At 41.3% G+C, this 18,246-nt stretch overlaps 1 protein-coding gene across 4 annotated transcripts in view; it reads right to left on the minus strand.

Moving 5' to 3' along the window:
• LOC124862845 (TLC domain-containing protein 4-B-like) overlaps window positions 1-17,645 on the minus strand; it is a 36,565-nt gene extending 18,920 nt beyond the window's left edge. The window contains exons 1-2 of one of the 4 annotated variants that reach the window (XM_047357012.1): window positions 16,880-17,643; window positions 10,334-10,486 (exon numbers count right to left, since the gene is read on the minus strand). In XM_047357012.1, coding sequence (XP_047212968.1) covers window positions 10,334-10,479 — 146 coding nt within the window. In that variant the 5' untranslated portion in view covers window positions 10,480-10,486; window positions 16,880-17,643. Of the gene's footprint in view, window positions 1-10,333; window positions 10,487-15,991; window positions 16,198-16,879 lie in introns of those variants that run through there. The other 3 variants (XM_047357013.1, XM_047357015.1, XM_047357014.1) reach the window with 3 other exon arrangements.
• Window positions 17,646-18,246: the final 601 nt, after the last annotated feature.

Below are 18,246 nucleotides of genomic sequence, written 5' to 3' on the forward strand. Positions count from 1 at the left end.
TGAAGAGAACGTTGAGAGACTCAAGACCCAACACTCTGGATGAGCTAAAGGCCGCTATCGAAGCATCCTGGGCCTCCATAAGACCTCAGCAGTGCCACAGGCTGATTGCCTCCATGCCACGCCGCATTGAAGCAGTCATTTCTGCAAAAGGATTCCCGACCAAGTATTGAGTGCATAACCGTACATGATTATTTGAAGGTTGACGTTTTTTGTATTAAAAACACATTTCTTTTATTGGTCGGATGAAATATGCTAATTTTGTGAGATGGGAATTTTGGTTTTTCATGAGCTGTATGCCACAATCATCCGTATTAAGACAATAAAAGACCTGAAATATTTCAGTTAGTGTGCAATGAATCGAAAATATATGAATGTTAAATTTTCATCATGACATTATGGAAAATAATGAACTTTATCACAATATGCTAATATTTTGAGAAGGACCTGTAGGTCTGGACTTTGACTGGGCCATTTGAACACATGGATAGGCTTTGATCTAAGCCACTCTACTGTAGATGCTTTCATCCTGTGAAAGTTTTTTTTTGTTGGATGGGTGCGAAAACTTATCACTCATGTAAAATCTTTGTGCTGTAGTGCAGCTGCACTCTGCTTTGTATCATGCTCTGGCATGCAGTCCTCCCTGTGTGTATGGGATCTCCGTTATCTATTTGTACACACACACCAGAGGCTGAATCACATTCTGTGAGAACCAGCCTCTTCTCTCTCTCTCACACACACACACACACACACACACACTGTCTGAACTGTCTGTTAAACTGTGCATATAAGTAAAGAGATAAGGTGTCAAAACTTTGTAGTCTGCACTGCAAAGTGAGCTACCCTTGCTGCAAGTAAAACTGACTCTGTATTGTTCGTGACGTCGAGCGAAGCACTGCTGCACAGCCTCCATTAGCCGGAGTGGCTGAAAGTCCAGGTGTGTGAATTCACACTTGGCCAGTGGGTTATCGCCTTGTGAATATGTGAAACAAACAATGATGAAAGTTTTCCAACAGGTGATGCTCATCCAGGAGGAAGACAGTGTTCCTAGGAAATGCAGCTCATTCATTAACAATCAATATTTCTCCTATAGTTGGAAGTTTTGCTGACTAATCATTGGCTGGATCTATGAAACATTATGTTCTGACTGAGTTATGACTTATGAACCTCACTGACCTGACAATGATAACATGACACCCAACAGATAACACCTTTAAGGTGGACCCCACTAAGACCACTTTATTGATTCTTGGTGAATAAAAAAGGAATTTAAGCGTCCAAAACAGACCTAGTGGAAACAAAAGGGGTTATGAGGAAACGATGTGAATTTTAAGAATAATAGAAGTCAAATTATCTTCAAGTTTTTGCAAATAAAATTACTCTGACAGAGAAATAAGTAAGTAGTGTGTGAATGGGAATTACTGATTTCATTGTAATGCATCTTTGAGGGACCTTAAAAGCGCTAATAATGGTCTGATGTTCTGATGATCATTGCCAAACATATCTTAATAAGGTTTCCAGAATCTTTTCCGAAAAATCATATAAAGATAGCAAAGGTTCTACCTGTATTGAAAATACTGATAACCATAAGAAAGTTCATAGATCCGTCTTCAATTTTTCATAATTATTTTACAAACAGGGTATTTAAACTTTCATGTGGCCAAATGTCTGTATTTGACTTTCTGTTTTTGTGAAATAAATGTCTTTCATGTTATGTAAAAATTAGAGTCCTCAACAGTACCATAATAATATTAGGTCAGTTCTCTATGGCAAAACAAAAAGATTTTAACAGATGTTTAGACTTTTTCCAGTCAGGTTAAAAATGAATGAATTAGACTTAAACTTAACATAAGATTAAATGAACCTTAACAAATTTACTGGACTGGACTGAAATAGAGAAAACTTGAGTTAATTGAAACAAACTTTAGTTACTTGAACTAAATACAAAGCTGACTGAAACTGTATGTTGTATCTATAAAACTGGGTAAGATAAACTAAGATTATAAGATATAATATGCCCTTCATTTTTTGTGTTCATCAGTGAGTGAGTTTTTATTTTTTATTTTTAATAAGAACTAAACCAATCATTATTTAAAATAATAGCAACTACCAAAAATATTGATCTCATTTTTAAATGTAATAAGGACTTACTTTATAAAATATGATAAAAAAGAATAATAAGAATTTGGAAAAACAGAGGCTTTAAACCTCTGCAGGAACAGCACTGACACTGTCGAAAGTAGATCCTAACACAGGAATCTGGAAGCTCATTCTGGAGTGGATAGTCAAAGTCCATCCAAGGACACATTTAGATGAGGCAGAGGGACAAATACAGGGCTTAGCTGAGAGCAAAGAGAGCAACATGCATCCTGCCCTATCTGCTGTCCCACCTGAACTGTGGTCCCAATCATCAACTGATGTAGGGCTTATAAAGGGGTTCCCACCATACAAGGTTAAACTAATATCTGAAAAAAGGCCATTAGTCCGCCAATACCCCTTAAAGCCAGAAGCTGAAGAAGGTATTAAGCCAGTAATATAAGATATGTTGAAGTCAGGGATATTAAGAGAAGCATCTGAAGCTACATGTAACACACCTATTTTTCCAGTGCAGAAAGCCAGCACAGGAAAGTGGAGAATGGTCCAAGACCTCCGACAAATAAATGATATCGTAGAGCATGCAGCTCCTGATGTTTCAAATCCACACACATTGCTGCATTCACTGACCCCAGATAAAAAGTATTTCTCAGTAGTAGAACTTAGCAATGCTTTTTTCACAGTACCACTGCATGAAGAGTCACAGCATTTGTTTGGTTTTCAGTTTAAAGGAAAACAATACACCTGTACTAGGCTTCCACAAGGTTTTAGTGAAAGCCCACATGTATATACACAGGCATTAAGATACTCAATGAGCACCTGCATAATACCAGAACACAGTCAAGTTCTGTTATATGTGGATGACATTTTAGTGGCATCAGACACAGAAAAACACTGTGAAGAGGCCACAATAACCGTGTTGAAACATCTACATCAAACAGGCCACAAGGCCTAAAACAAAAATAAAAAAATACAGTTTTGTCAGACAGAAGTGGTTTATTTAGGGCACACCTTATCACAAAACGGCCACTCCCTGCTGAATAGCAGAAAAACAACCATACAGGTAGCCCTGAAACCAAAAACAAAGCAGCAAATGATGTCCTTTTTAGGACTTTGTAATTTCTGTAGAGTGGCTGCCCGACTATGCAGCCATAGTGCAACCATTACAATCTATGATTTATGGAACAAACATTATATTAATGAACAAAATTATTTGGACAGAAGAGGGGGAAAAAGCATTTATTAACTTAAAGAACTTACTGAAAACCACAGTTACATTAGCCTCACCAGACTGTCTGTCTCTGGTCAAACTATGGATGGGAATAACTCCAAATCAAACTGGCCTCACTCCATTTGAAATAGTACATGGCAGACCGTTCCCTCTGCCTTCTGACATGAATGAAATAGAGAAAGCACAACAGGAAACTTCATTAGCTGAGTGGATGAATAAAATGTTGCAGACAAAAGAAACACAAATGTCCAGTGGTCTGCCGATAACCTCTGTTCCTGTCCCATAGAACGACCTGAGGCCTGGAGACCTGGTCCTGATTAAGACACTCCACAGGAAGGATTGGAGCACTCCTCGGTGGGAAGGGCCGTTTCAAGTACTCCTGACAACGCCCACAGCTCTGAAAATAGCAGAGAGGTCTTCCTGGATCCATAAAAGCCACTGTAAGCCAGCATTACCATTACAGGAGCCAGATCAACCGACGGGGTAGCAGAGGAAGCCCGGCTACAAAAGGGCTGGAGGACCCATAGGGCCCAGTGTCTCAAACCGGTGAAGAAAACAGCTGATCTGCGCCCACTTATAAAATGACTCTCTGTAACATGTGGACAGGACTGATAAGCCTGAGCTTTATACTGGCAGCAGTACTTATTCTTCTATCACTACAGGATCCAGGAGAGAGGACACCACAGAAAAGGTGGACAACAGACGAGACCCATCTCAGACCACTGACGGAAGGACATGACGCACATCCATTTCTGCAGAATTACTGGTATCTTATGTGTATGACACAGCTAAAACTAAAAATAAAACTGCTTGTTATGTGTGTTCCATAATGCCCGTGGACTCCCAAGGCCCCACCATATATGTCAAAGCTATGAATGATTCACAGGCAAATTGCGCCTCCTCCTTTGGAGCACTAGGATATGCACGTCGCGATCAATTTATCTTACCAGGTCAGTTTCCAGCAGCAAACCAGACTTTAAATTATACGTGCAACCCTCATAATTGTACCAGTCCCGATTTCTGGAGAGCTTTCAATATTACAGAAGGAGAAAAAGTTTCCCCTTTCAATGCATATTTAAAAGACATAAAGCAGCATGCCTAGTGTTGCAACAAAAACAAAGGGAACAACTCTACCTACTTGGGTACAAGTACAAATTGTAAAACAACATTTCAGATTACAACCTTCATGCAAAACGACACATACAGGATAGAAGGGGTGGCATGGTTATGTGGTAATAACGCTTATTATGTACTTCCACCCAGCTGGTATGGTGTATGTGCCCCAGTTTTTACATCAGATCACACTGTGGTACTTAGTAAGCAGACTATAGTTATAACACATAGGAGGTCAAAAAGAGAGATAGATATTAAACCGCATGCCTGTAACTCTATGCGTTACATTAACGCTCAGCTTGGACTCCTGCTTACTTGCACAATGATCACCTGCACTGTTGTATTGCTCTTGCATCTTATACTGCTCTATATTTACTCTCACTCACTTAAAACTGTGCACTTATATTTATATTATATTGTAGATATGTTTGTACTGTTTAATTTGTATTGTATTGCACCGACTACGCCAAAACAAATTCCTTGTATGTCCAAAAACGTACTTGGCAATAAAGCTTTTCTGATTCTGATTCTGATTCTGATTCTGATGATCCGATCTGGGGAACAAATGTCCCAGATGAATTTAATTTTTGGCCTAAAGATGATAAAACATTATTATCTCTCCTACCCTGGTTGGGTGTGGGCAAATTAATGCTGCACGTGGAAACTTTAAGTTATCGATTTGGACTGTTTCTAAATGACTCCATAATAGTAGAAGAGGGTCAAAACACAGAAATGAGCGCTATGCGAGCCATGATAATTCAGAACCGCATGGCTTTGGATATTCTAACAGCATCAACGGGGGGCGTTTGTGTTCTATTGAAGAACACCTGTTGCACATATATCCCAGATAATATACACTCTGCAAACATAACGGGAGCATTAAACAACATACGGAATCTGCAAAATGTCATGGCACATGACCACCCAGATCCTACCTCTTCTTGGTTAGATTGGATGCTCACAGGGGGATGGATAAATTTGTTTAAGGTTCTCCTAGTTGCAGTAATAGCATGCATGGGCCTTCTGTGTCTCCTGTCAATATGTATTATCCCATGTTGCAAATGCATGGTACAAAGAATAGTAACTCAGTCAGTTACGGTGGCATATGCAACACTGAACCAGGTAGAAATGCACGAAAATGAAGGGGACAATTATGATGACATGTTGTAAATAAATCACATCGAAAGCCTGAGTGTACTCATACATTGTATTTCATAAAATTACCTTACAGCAGAAAATCGAAAGAAGTTGTTGTTTAAGTGAAATAAGAAAAAGTACAATGATGACATAAACAGGGCAGATTTTTAAATTCCTTTATTATGTTTCACTGTTTCCATCATGTATTGTTCTTTTATTTTTATGTTTTCAAGTATTAATCAACATTTGACTTTTAATGGTCGCTGAGGGCGGCGGGACCGTATGAGTATTTCCCACAAAATATAATCTGTTTTTCTTATTTGTTTTTATATTAAATGTTTTTACTCGTGATAAAAAGGAGGGACTGTTGGATGGGTGCGAAAACTTATCACTCATGTAAAAACTTTGTGCTGTAGTGCAGCTGCACTCTGCTTTGTATCATGCTCTGGCATGCAGTCCTCCCTGTGTGTGTGGAATCTCCGTTATCTATTTGTACACACACACCAGAGGCTGAATCACATTCTGTGAGAACCAGCCTCTTCTCTCTCTCTCTCTCTCACACACACACACACACACACACACACACACACACACACACACACACACACACACACACACACACACACACACACACACACACACACACACACACCCTGTCTGAACTGTCTGTTAAACTGTGCATATAAATAAAGAGATAAGGTGTCAAAACTTTGTAGTCTGCACTGCAAAGTGAGCTACCCTTGCTGCAAGTAAAACTGACTCTGTATTGTTCTTGCCTCTGAGTTGACTTAATAATACCTAACATTTTTCTTCCAGTTTTGCCCTGTATTTAGCTCCATCCATTTTCCCATCAACTGTGACCAGTTCTGAGTCTGCTGAAGGAAAGGATCCCACAGCATTATGCTGCCACTACCATTTTTTTGTGCGGTTTTCAGTGCGATGCACCAGTGAAAGTTTTCTGCCTTTTGGTTTTCCATTCTGCCATTGTTCCAGAAAGCCCAGATTTGTGGAGCGCATGACAAACAGCTGTCCTATCAAAATATTCTTCCACCTGAGTTGGGGACCTCTGCAGAGGGATGATGGATAAGGAGGTGGGCCTTTTAGCTGCTTCTCTGATTATTGCTCTTTTTTCTGGGCCTGAGTAAAGGGGGCTGAATACTAATAAGCCCTGATCTATCACAAAATCCCGATTAAATACAGCGAAGCCTGTGGTTGTATCGTAATAAAAATGTGAAAAAAGGAAGAGGTGTGAATACTTTTGTAAGGCACTATATTAAAAAGGTGGAAATTATTATTATTTTTTTTAACATTATGCTCCTCCTGTTTGGAAATACTTTTACACTTGTCTCCTTGCTCTTAAGTCATGGTTGCATAACCTACACTGATACAGTCAGAGCTGGGTCTTATGCAATGGTGAAGCACTCAGAAGTGAACCCATTAGAAGAAGCTTTGCCTCCAACTTGTTTCAGACTTCTTGGCCAATGCACTCTGTTCTCTCTCTTACGGTCAAACATGCCAGCTTGAGTGAAAGGGTCATCTCTGAGAGCAGGCTGACAGCAAACAAAGAAAAGAGGACACATACAACAGGGTCAGTGAAAGCTGTTGCACAACAAATGATTGCCCTCTGAACCCAACCCCTGAGGTTTCTGCTTGAAACTCTATACGCCTCTGTGGTGCACCAGCAGCTCGCATCCCAGCTGCACATGTGCGGGATGATGAGTTTGCTTCAAGTATGATGGGACCCAGCTCATATGAGCTTCAATATCAAAAACACTCAGGGGTCAGTTTGGTGAGGATGTCCTTTCACTGTAATGCTATACAGCCAGGGCTTGGGAGAAATGTTTTGCCCTCGTGACCGCAGTATATAAACTCTTTGTCCAGAGAAATGTTTAAAAGCCGAAGCAGCAGTTTGATTGGACAACATGAGTGAAGAACTGTCAGCGCCTTCAAGGTATTCAGAGTAAATATCTTTACTTCTATGATAGGACTTAATAGACACATTTCTGTCTAACCTCGGCCTCAATAAGATAAATTAGCTTAACTAAATATGTATTTCTGGAAAGCAAAGGAAGCCTGTAAGAGCCTTATTTCAGAGAGCTGACCAGCATTGTGCTGCTCTATGCTGCAGCGTAACAGAGTGGTGCCCCTCCCGTTCCCTCCCAGTTGCTCCACACTGCATGTCAGCTGCCTGACACTTTTACTGCTGCTACCGCCACATACAGGAAAGACAAATTGGACTGTTTGGGAAGTGAGTACACCCTTCTTATTTTTGTAAACATTTAATTGTAGCTTCCAATGGGACAACACTGAATATATGACACTTAGCAACCAAGTAGTCAGTGTACCACTTGCATTACAGAGTACATTTGCTGTCCCCTCAAAATAACTCAACACACAGCCATTAATGTCTAAACTTCTGGCAACAAAAGTCAGTACAGCCCTAAGTGAAAATGTCCATGTTGTACCCAATCAGCCATTTTTTCTCTCCGGTGTCATGAGACTCGTTAGTGTCTCAGGTGTGAATGGGGAGCAGATGTGTTAAATTTGGTGTTATAGCTCTCACTGCTCATCTTCAGCAAACTGTTTGTTGAAGGCAAGCAGACTAAGGACATGGATTACTGGAACCATGTCCTGTGGTCTGGTGAGACCAAGTTAATGTATTTGATTCAAATGGTGTTAAGTGTGTTTGGTGGCAACCAGGTGAGGAGTACAAAGACAAGTCTGTTTTGCCTACAGTGGAGGTGGGAGTGACATGGTATGGGGCCGTATGAGTGCCGCCAGCTCTTGGGAGCTACATTTTATTGAGGAAACTATGAATGCCAACATGTACTGTGACATACTGAGGCAGAGCATGATCCCCTCCCTTTGGAAACTGGGCCGCAGGGCTGTATTCCAACATGATAACGACCCCAAACAAACTCCAAGATGATCACTGCCTTGTTACAGAAACTGAGGATGAAGGTGCTGGACTGGCCAAGCATGACTCCAGAACTAAACCCTATTGAGCATCTGTGTGACATCCTTCAACGGAAGATGGAGGAGGACAAGGTCTTCAAACATCCACCCGCTCCATGACGTCCCTTTAGGAGTGGAAGAGGATTCTAGTGGCAACCTGTGAAACTCTAGTAAACTCCATACCTAAGAGAGTGGAGGTATTGCTGGAAAATAATCGTGGCCACACAAAACACTTTGGACATTTTCACTTAGGTGTGAATTCACTTTTGTTGCTGGCAGTTTGGATGTTAATGGCTGTGTGTCGAGTTATTTTAAGGGGACAGCAAATGTGTACTTTTATATAAGCTGTACGCTGACTACTTAACATGGTATCAAAATGTCATATCTTCAGTGTTGGCCCATCAATAGATATAATAAAATATTCACAAAAATAGGAAGAGTGTACTAACTTTTGTGAGACACTGTACATACACTGTATAAGACACATAACCTTTCCCCCCATACTGTCTGACATTCATTTACTGTAGATTAAATGTTTCCTGTTTTAGGTCCGTTAGGATTACCAAAACTATTTATATATGCTAAATGCAAGAATTATTTATACAGAGAATTTTCTAATTACTTTTTTCATGGATTTAAACTATTTGGAAAAGCCCAAATGGGAACGTTTGGTTCATCCTTGGGTACATTTTCCAGATGCCATCAAGGTACCACGTTCATCTTTCCAAACAACTGAGTAAAAGCATGAACGGCATCGGAATGACTAGCCATCATACCATTCAGGAAGGAGACGGGTTCTGTGTCCCACAGATGAATTTCTTATGGTGAGAAATGTACAAATCACACCCAGAAGATCTTGTGAAGATGCTGACTCAAGCTGGCAAGAGTTTGCCATTATCTATAGTAAAACTATTCATGTGCCGACATGAGCTGAAGAAGTCATCACTGCAAAAGCAACATGAAGAATATATATTGCAGTTTCTAAATGCACAGTGACAAAGACTTTCATTTTGGGAGACGTGCCTTGGGGTCTGAAGAAGCATAGTTTTAACTGTTTGGCTGCAATGACCACTGTCATGTTGGAAAATTGGAAAGCTTGAAAGATTAAAGAAAACCATGCCAACCATGAAGAGCTGTGAGGTGGGAGCATCGCGTTTGCTGCAGCAGGGACAGGTGCACTTAACAAAACACAGGGCGTCACAAGGAAAGCAGATTATAGAAATATTCAAGCAACATCATATCAGTCAAAGTTTGGTCACTAATGGGTCTTCCAAATGGACATAGACCCTACGTATCTCACCAAATTGTTAAAAGGTGACTTGAAGACAAACAGCCACCACAAAGCTCTGATCTCAGTCCTCTAGAAGATTAGTGTGTGGAGCTTTAAGGTGTGAGTGAGCAACATGGCCTATAAACCTGGCTCAGTTACAGCAGTTCTGTCAGGAGGAATCAGAGAAAATTCGTGCAAAGTATAGTGCGAAGCTTGTGGAAGGATACAGGAAACCGTTTGACCAAAGCCATGCAGTTAAAAAGGCAACTGTTTGATTCTGGCATTTAGCAAATAGAAATTATTTTGGCCAAATGACTTGAAACAGGAAATGTTTAGTGTGATTTAATGTCAGACGGTTAGGCATCTTTTCACAGGTTCCTACTTGTATTTCAAACGATCTCAACAAGGGGAAAATAAAATATATATATTTAATTTTATGCCAGCAACATTTGTTGTGTTATGCCACTGTGGACAGACATAAATAGGTGGAAAAAAATGTATTATGGTGAAATGTTAGTAGATCTGTCCCCACGCACCTGGAGTTCCATTCGGTGAGTTTGGTGGGAGGTAGACGCTTGTAATCCGGCGTGACGGCTAAGGAGAGCCGGGGACTGACCACCGAGAAGAGAAGCTGGAAGCCCACGAAGCTGCCAGCCACCACGCTCAACTCTCTCGTCTCCATCACTCACCTAAACACGACAGGAGGGGCAGGAAGGGACGGGTGAGGGACAGGGACACGGAGTGAGTGATCCACATGGACAGGTTGGGTCGAACACTGTCACTCATCCTGGGCAGCAACAGTAGAGAAACTGATGTGACAGGGGTGGTGGGAGGGTGAGGCTGCACCCTGTGTGATCATCAAGTCCACAAAGCAAAGAGGAAAAGGAAAGAGACAGACGCAAAAATATAGAACCCGAGAAGACACGCTGTCCAGAGCAATTGACAGGAGAGCTTTAGCTGAGCCATGCATTAAAGACTAAAGAAAAATGAGAAACAGAGTTGAGGACAACAGGAGGACAAAACTGACAGAAACTGATGGAAAATGACGTTGTCTGAATACAGCAGACAGACCAGGAGCTGAATTTGGAATAAAAGGTCTTTATTATGCATATTTTGCAAGCGGATTACAGCGACTTGTTTATGACACACCAAAAATCCCTGAGAAGAAAACAAGGACTCTGCATAGAAAGAAAAGAGGATTTTCAAGATGAAGCAGCTGGTTCAGCTCATAAGGCACAGGAGTTCAGGCTGCAGTTTAACTCAACAATGCTGCTCATTATTCCTCCGGTTTGCTTTAAATCATCTGGGCATTACAGTGGCTTGCAAATGTGTTCATACACCTCGGACATTTTGTCATGGTACGGAGTTTTCACGTGGGATTTTAATGTGACTGACCAAGGCGAAACTGTGTTAATAAACATTGTGAAACTTTTTACAAATCTTTTTGTCACCCATTTCAGAAAGTGAAACTCATATTATATAGGTGCATTACACACAAGATTAAATATTTCAAGCCTTTATTTCTTGTAACTTTGATGATTATGGCTTACAGAGTGTCTCAGAAAATTAAAATGAGTAAAATATTGAAAATATTGAATCTAAACCCGGGTTTACATTAATGTACATTTATGTCTTAGAATTACCCATAGTCCAGCCTTTAATTCAATTCATAATCTGTGACAAGCGTTAACAGATGTCCATCCAATCTGACCGAACCCGAGGTTTATTTTGCAGAGGAACAGGTGAACATTTCCGTCTTTAATTATACAAAGCTGGCTGAGGCACACTCCAAAACACTAGCAGCTGTGATTGCAGTGAAAGGTGGTTCTGAAAGCAATAGATTTATATTCACCAATGCTGCTTTGTGTTGGTCTGCATACATACACTCCGGTTTGTGGCTATAATTTGACAAAATGTGAAAAACATCAAGTGGTATGTAAAGAACTGTACAAGTTTTCGTGCTTTGGCGGCTTTCTGCTGACAAAGACGTTTTAAAGTGGAGTTTCAATACAAATAAAATACCAAAATTTTATTTGTACAGTTGGAACAGCTGTAGACGATTGTTTCTCCCTGACAAGACAGTTTAGTGTGTAAAATATGTCAAGAAACATGGGCTGCAACAACACATTACTGCAAAATAAAAGTGACAGGATTCAGTGCCGTCTGTTAAATCTTTTTGCAATAATGTGGTGAAGACAACGAGCCATTTCTCATTGATTAGCCAACTTTAACCTGATGTATTAGATACCCATGTACACCTCTTGCAGTGAAATACTGCCTAGTCAGCCCGTTTCACCTCGGCTCTAATGCATGTACGCCGATGTACCAAAGGCCAACAATCTCTGAAACACACTAAGAGTGCATATCTTCAACAATGAATGTGGAATTAGAGTTGAGCTTGCTCTGTTGTGGTTGGAAAAAGGCTTGAATTCCCCCGTCTTGTGCGTTGATGGTGCTGTTGTTTCCAGCTTGTGCTAGCTCTATCAGCTACAACGGCCTCTGATCAGGAGGGTTTTCCAGATTGGCTGTCCCCAGATTATTTGCAAATGTCAGATTTAATGAAGATTTGGGCTGAAATGGTGCAGGTAATCCATCTCATTACATTACACGGCAGAACGTCCCCACTTGGTTCTTTCAAACCATTTAATTATACTTTAAAAACAAACTTGTAATCCAAATGAGAACAGTCGTTCTTTACAGCCACAGTGTCCCTGTGTGGCTTCAGCATGTTTCTACATTTTATAGAAGAACAAGTAAAAACATCTCACACGTTTCAGGAGCTTTTATGAGCCAAACACACCAAACTAACGAAAAGAGTTTTATGGTGTTAAATGACCTTCTTTGGAACTTTTACTACTTGCTCTGGCCTTCTGAATATCAATGTTTGGGACACATCTAGACTGATAGTGACCCATTCTTGTGTCATCAGTCCTTGGGGTTGATCATCTGCTTGCTTGGGCCTGGATGATTCACTGCTGGCTCTCAATGGACAAGGGTCGCGCCGTTGATCATTCCCAGGGGGAATGATCGAAATCCTGATTTACTGTGATCACCATAAACCTAATTCCTTTATGCTTTTAAAAATGACAAAATGGTTGGAATTGTTAGTTTTGCTTTTTAAACATTTTTTCCACTGTTGAATCTAAGGCAGTGTCAATAAATAATATTAGGGCAGCACAAGATCAGAAAAATATCAAGGTAAATATTTAAGGTGAAATGGCTATTTGCAATAAGTTACCATGCATCTGATCACCCTACATGAAATTGAAACCTGGTGAATTGTCTCACTATAAACTGAAGCCACAAACTTACACCAGCTTACTGTCACTCAGGTCAACAAACTGGAAGTTTGTTTCTGCAAAACAAGGATAAGCACTGAAGAGGCACTGAAAGGAAGACATTAAGAAACAAAAACAGAGCCTGTTCCTGTGAACTTCAATGTTTTTGAAATGATAACAGAGGAGAAAATGATCCTCCGGTCCCTAACACTGACACCGTCCTCATCGGTTTTCTACAGTTTTCTATGTTCAAGAACAAAACTATCGATTCAACAGACGCAATCAAGTGGACTTCTTCTCAGCTCTGCTCCCCTAAAACAAAACGTACACAGCAGCCCTAACACTAACTAACTAGCACTGCTCGCAACTTTTTCATATCTTTCTGACATTTATCAAACAAAATCCTCATTGTCTGAATGTTTTTCTGCCTGCTTTCTGTTCTGACGCTGTAAAGTAAAACTCGCATCCAACGCAACAAAGAAACAAACCGGCGACAGAGAAGGCTGTGAGGCTCGCAGGAAACTACAGGTTACCACAGGTGGAGTCTCACAGTGAGATTTCACCTGCGACCCATTTATCAGCTGTTGCGACATCCTGCGTCAGTGCTCGTCTGGACTCTCGCCTGCTACACCTTGAACTTTTGATTAAATCCACCAAATTATGCGAGTTATGCAAAAACTAATTACTGCTGACAGATTATATTGTGCAAGACAAAGGTTACAGTGAGTTGGCGGACACAGCAGCGGGAACCAGATCCAGTGCTGATATGTGGAATTATTCAGTTTGCAAAGCAGACTAAGTGGGTTAACCGCTGAGCTGCACATGACACTTTGGGTATGTAATGTAGACACACATGTAGTGATTTGCAGAAGTAATAATAATATGCCTGGAACTTTTTCACATTTTGCCACGTTATAACCCCAGACTTCCATGTATGTTACTGGGATTTTATGTGGTAGACTGACACAAAGTACTGCATATTTGTCAAGTGGAAGGAAAAGGAAACATGGTTTTCTGCCACAGGAAGTGAAGTTCGGTCTCATGTGACCAGAGCACCTTCTGCCACATGTTCACTGTGTCCTCAAATTGTAAACTGGACTTCTTCTGACTTCTGTGGAGTGTACGACTAACAGTTATCGTGTCAACAGATTCTCCAACCTGAGTCGTGGATCTCTGCAGCTCCTCAAGAGTCACGGTGGGCCTCTTGGCTGCTTCTCTTATTATTGCTTTCCTTGCCCAGCCTGGGAGATGAACGGTGAACGGTCATGGTTTAGGAGGCTGGCAGCTGTGCCATGCTACTTCAGGTTTTTCAGACTCCATTGAACAGTGTCTCAGGAGATGTCCAAAACGTGATATGCCGGTTTCACCACCTAACCCTTTAGAGCTTGTGCTATTTAAACAGCAATCCAGTCAGTATTAGCATGGGACTTTGTACGGTGCAGAGGGATTATCCTGTGGATATAAAACCTGGATGTGTGGCTGGGTGCTTAAACTTGACACCCTGAATCTACATTTAAAGCTCTTATTTTAAAGTAAGAGGTGAAGTAGACCTTGGATTGTCCTGTTTTGTTGACAGAGCTGACTGATTTAGGCTGTTCATCAGCCTGGCTGACAACACTAAGGAACTGAAGAAGCACTTTTAGATTGTTTGTGTAGCAGAAATTTGAGTACTCCCTAGTAGAAAGAAACTATGACAGATTTAAACCTTAATTCTGTTTGTGAAAACCCAGAAAGGAGCATGTTTAATGTTGTCTGGTCTAGCAACCCCTTACAGATTGACACAAGCATGACATTCCCTGTGTATGCAGTAGCCAAAACTGGACTGATTTATTCTCCACTGATCTTTGATTTGTAAAACCTTCATTTTAGAAGAGAAAATAAACAATAGGGATTTAATTTTAAGTTGTCTAAATAATATTGTTTCAAATTTTGTCTTCTAATGCTCTTGTGAACGAATATTGTGAATCGTCAACTCTGTATGGACGTTCCATTCCAGTCACCCTGCTTAAAACATCTTTCTCCCTGTGTTCCTCTGTCTTCTTGATGCTGTTTGTTCTCTAATGTTCTCCAACAAACCTCTGAGGCCAGAAACACAACAGCTTGGTTTTATGCTGAGGTTATATTACACACTGCTGGACTTTGTTTAGGTGACTTCCTATGGCAGCCGGCTCCACTGGATTTTATTTAGAGGTATTAGTAATGGGGGCTATGGATGCATGCCACAATTTCTAAATTTTTATTTGTTAAAACTAATATTTCTTTAATTCGGCAATCATGCACGACTCTGTGCATGATTGCAGGGTTCCTATACGGTCTTCAAAAGTTCGGAAAAGTAAGAAATTGTCCTTAACTGTGGACCTCCAGAAAACTTCAAACCTGCGGTCCGTTGGTTAACTCTGCAAAAAAGGTCCCAGCACTCTCAAACTATGCTTGGATTTATTGTAGGACTATTAATTTAACAAACGTATTTAACAAGGACAGTAGAGCTGGTCTAAGTTGGTAAAGATGAGGAAAAGCTGTGAAATGGCCAGCACCACACACTGAAAATCAGAAGCAAGTTTCAATACTACTCCACGCAGTTTAGGGTGACGATTTCTTACTTGAACGTCAAGAATGTAATAAAAACTGCAGAAATATGAGTCTGTAGAAGAATCAAAGATAATAAAAAATAAATCCCACTGGACAACACGGTGTAAACACAAGTTTAAAATGGGATACATACTTATAAAAAGGCAGTGCGGATCTGAATAGTTGAAGACCCCACCGAGAAACATCCTAAATCATTCAGCCTTTTTAAATCTCCATTTATCTAAAAACAACCGCATAGTCCATCATTGCACCCAGAAGCAGTTCTTCACATCCCTGCGCTGATCATATATGCAGCATGCGCCTGAATTATTCATCGCCATCCTTCACCTGGCATGCAGGTTCATCCCGCCCCGTGGGAAGAGACGAGGCGGCCAGTGGAGCCTCCTCACTGCGGCTCACGGCCCCGAACAGGAGAGACCGAGCTGCCATCCACCCCTGAACTTCTTCCGGAGGACCATCCTGCTGCTGTCATCAAACCGTGACCCCCCTGACATATCGACCAAACATAAATAACAGAGCTTCAATTTCCCTCACACCCCACCGCCCCCTCTGTTCGTTTGGAAATCCAAACCAACCCCAGTCTACCGCATTGCTACACCAAACCACTGGGCTTGGACTTACACAACACCCCCCCCCCCCCCCCCCCTCTCCCCACAAGCCCGATCACCCCGGTCTCCTCCAGCATGATGGATCCTGACATGAATACTGATACATCACAGCCGGTCAGTGACTGCACCTTGCTCAGAGACCCTATAACAATACCTCCTCCACCCTCCTCTACGATTTGGAGGCTTGCACATCATCCACCTCGGAAACGTGAGCAGTTCAAGGTAAACAGGATAAACACGAAAGATGAGATTATATCCGCTAAGAAATGCAGTGTGCTGTGCGGCGTGGATGCAAATGAACAACGAAGCGTTGCAGACAGTGAAGAAAATGGCGAGATTTCGCGAGGATCGTATCAGCAACAAGAAACGCAGCCCGTGTGTTTAATTTTGTTTTTCTCGGCAGCTCCGGCGGCAGGTGGTAAACGAGTTGTAACAGGCAGAGCCGCTGCTGGCACCGGATACCGGGAGTAAAGTTGCAGCTGGAAGAGACCGCTGTTGTTAGAGCTGGCAACAAAAAGAGGGACAAAAAAAAGTCTAAAGTATCTAAAACACAGACAGCATGCACTGGTCCTTAGCGGTGGAAGAGGAGGTATGAGCTCGGTTTTACCTGCTAGCCGTCGCATAGGGCACCGTAGGCGGATAAACCCCGTTCAAGCACCGGTGTTGTTGTTGTGGGCGTCTTCTGTCCACTTTCCTTCAACTTGACGTTAGCTAGCGGCTCGGCTAAACTGAAAGCAGCCCACTGGCTCTCCCAGCGAGACCCCCAGGACAAGTGGAGAAACAGAACAACAGCCTCTCCCGCCGCGCAGACAGCGCCGTGTTTTTACAGCCGCTACAAACAGGGCAATGGCTTCTCATATCGCCTCATGTCGTCGCCTACATGTGTTTTCACCTTAGAGTCCCGATAGAAAAGTTTTTCAGTGGTTTTATTTTGGGTCTGACAGAAATCAAGCGAGCGGTGACGTCGACACGTACCCGCCTCCGTGTGCACACGCCCCCCGTGGACACAGACTACACCCACGACAAACAAAGGCTAAGCTTTCTGATTTATGAGCGCTGGCCTAAGGTTCTGTCGGGCCTAAAGCAGAATTTGGTTCGGGGCCCTTCTTCCTGTTAACATCTCCACCACTTACAGCGTTTCAATACAGATTTGGTGGAATCTGGGAGAGGAGGCCAAGTTTAATTGGCTAAGTTTAAAAGCATTCACGCATAATTGGTTATTATTTGCGGGGATGTATTTGTGAACACACCAAGCTCAAAAACAAAGAAACTATTAAACTCGTAGCATCAGATTGTAATTATGTTAACACAGCAACCACACAATGAAGAGTATTTTTTGCACTTTAATAAAGTGAACTTGCCAGTTCTTTTAAATCTTATTTTTAACATGTAAAATATTTTATTTGACCAATGCTGAAACGGTCAAATCATATTTATTAGTATTATCATTATCGCAAACAAATATAAAAAATGTAAATCTTAGATCTGTGTCAAAATTCAAGCATTTATGGGAGTCCCCTGATGGTTTGTTGCCCCAAGCAGCAGCTTTGTTCTCTTATGCCTTGGGACAGGTCTGTGTACAACAATCTGAACGTCAGACAAACAGCACGGCTTTGCAGGTTACATATTGCTAAGTATAACATAATTCTGCCCAGTTTTTACAAATTTGTTTTTTGTGCAGTCCGACTACTTTTCACAGTTTGTCACATTACACCTAGAAACATTAGTCTTTTTATTGTTATTTCATGACAGGTTTACACAAAGTAGAAGAAAAAGGATACAAGGCATGAATTTTTTAAATAAAAAATATCAGAAAAGTACACACTGTATGCACTTTGAAGAAGGTGCTCAGGTGAGATAGGACCAAATTTGAACTTTTTAGCCTGCATGCAAAGCACTACATGTGGTGGAAAACTAACACCCTGAATATACCATCCCCACTGTGAAACACAGTAGTGACAGCATCATGCTTTG

This window comes from Girardinichthys multiradiatus, chromosome X (genome assembly GCF_021462225.1).
Source record: "Girardinichthys multiradiatus isolate DD_20200921_A chromosome X, DD_fGirMul_XY1, whole genome shotgun sequence".
Classification (NCBI taxonomy): Eukaryota; Metazoa; Chordata; class Actinopteri; order Cyprinodontiformes; family Goodeidae; genus Girardinichthys; species Girardinichthys multiradiatus.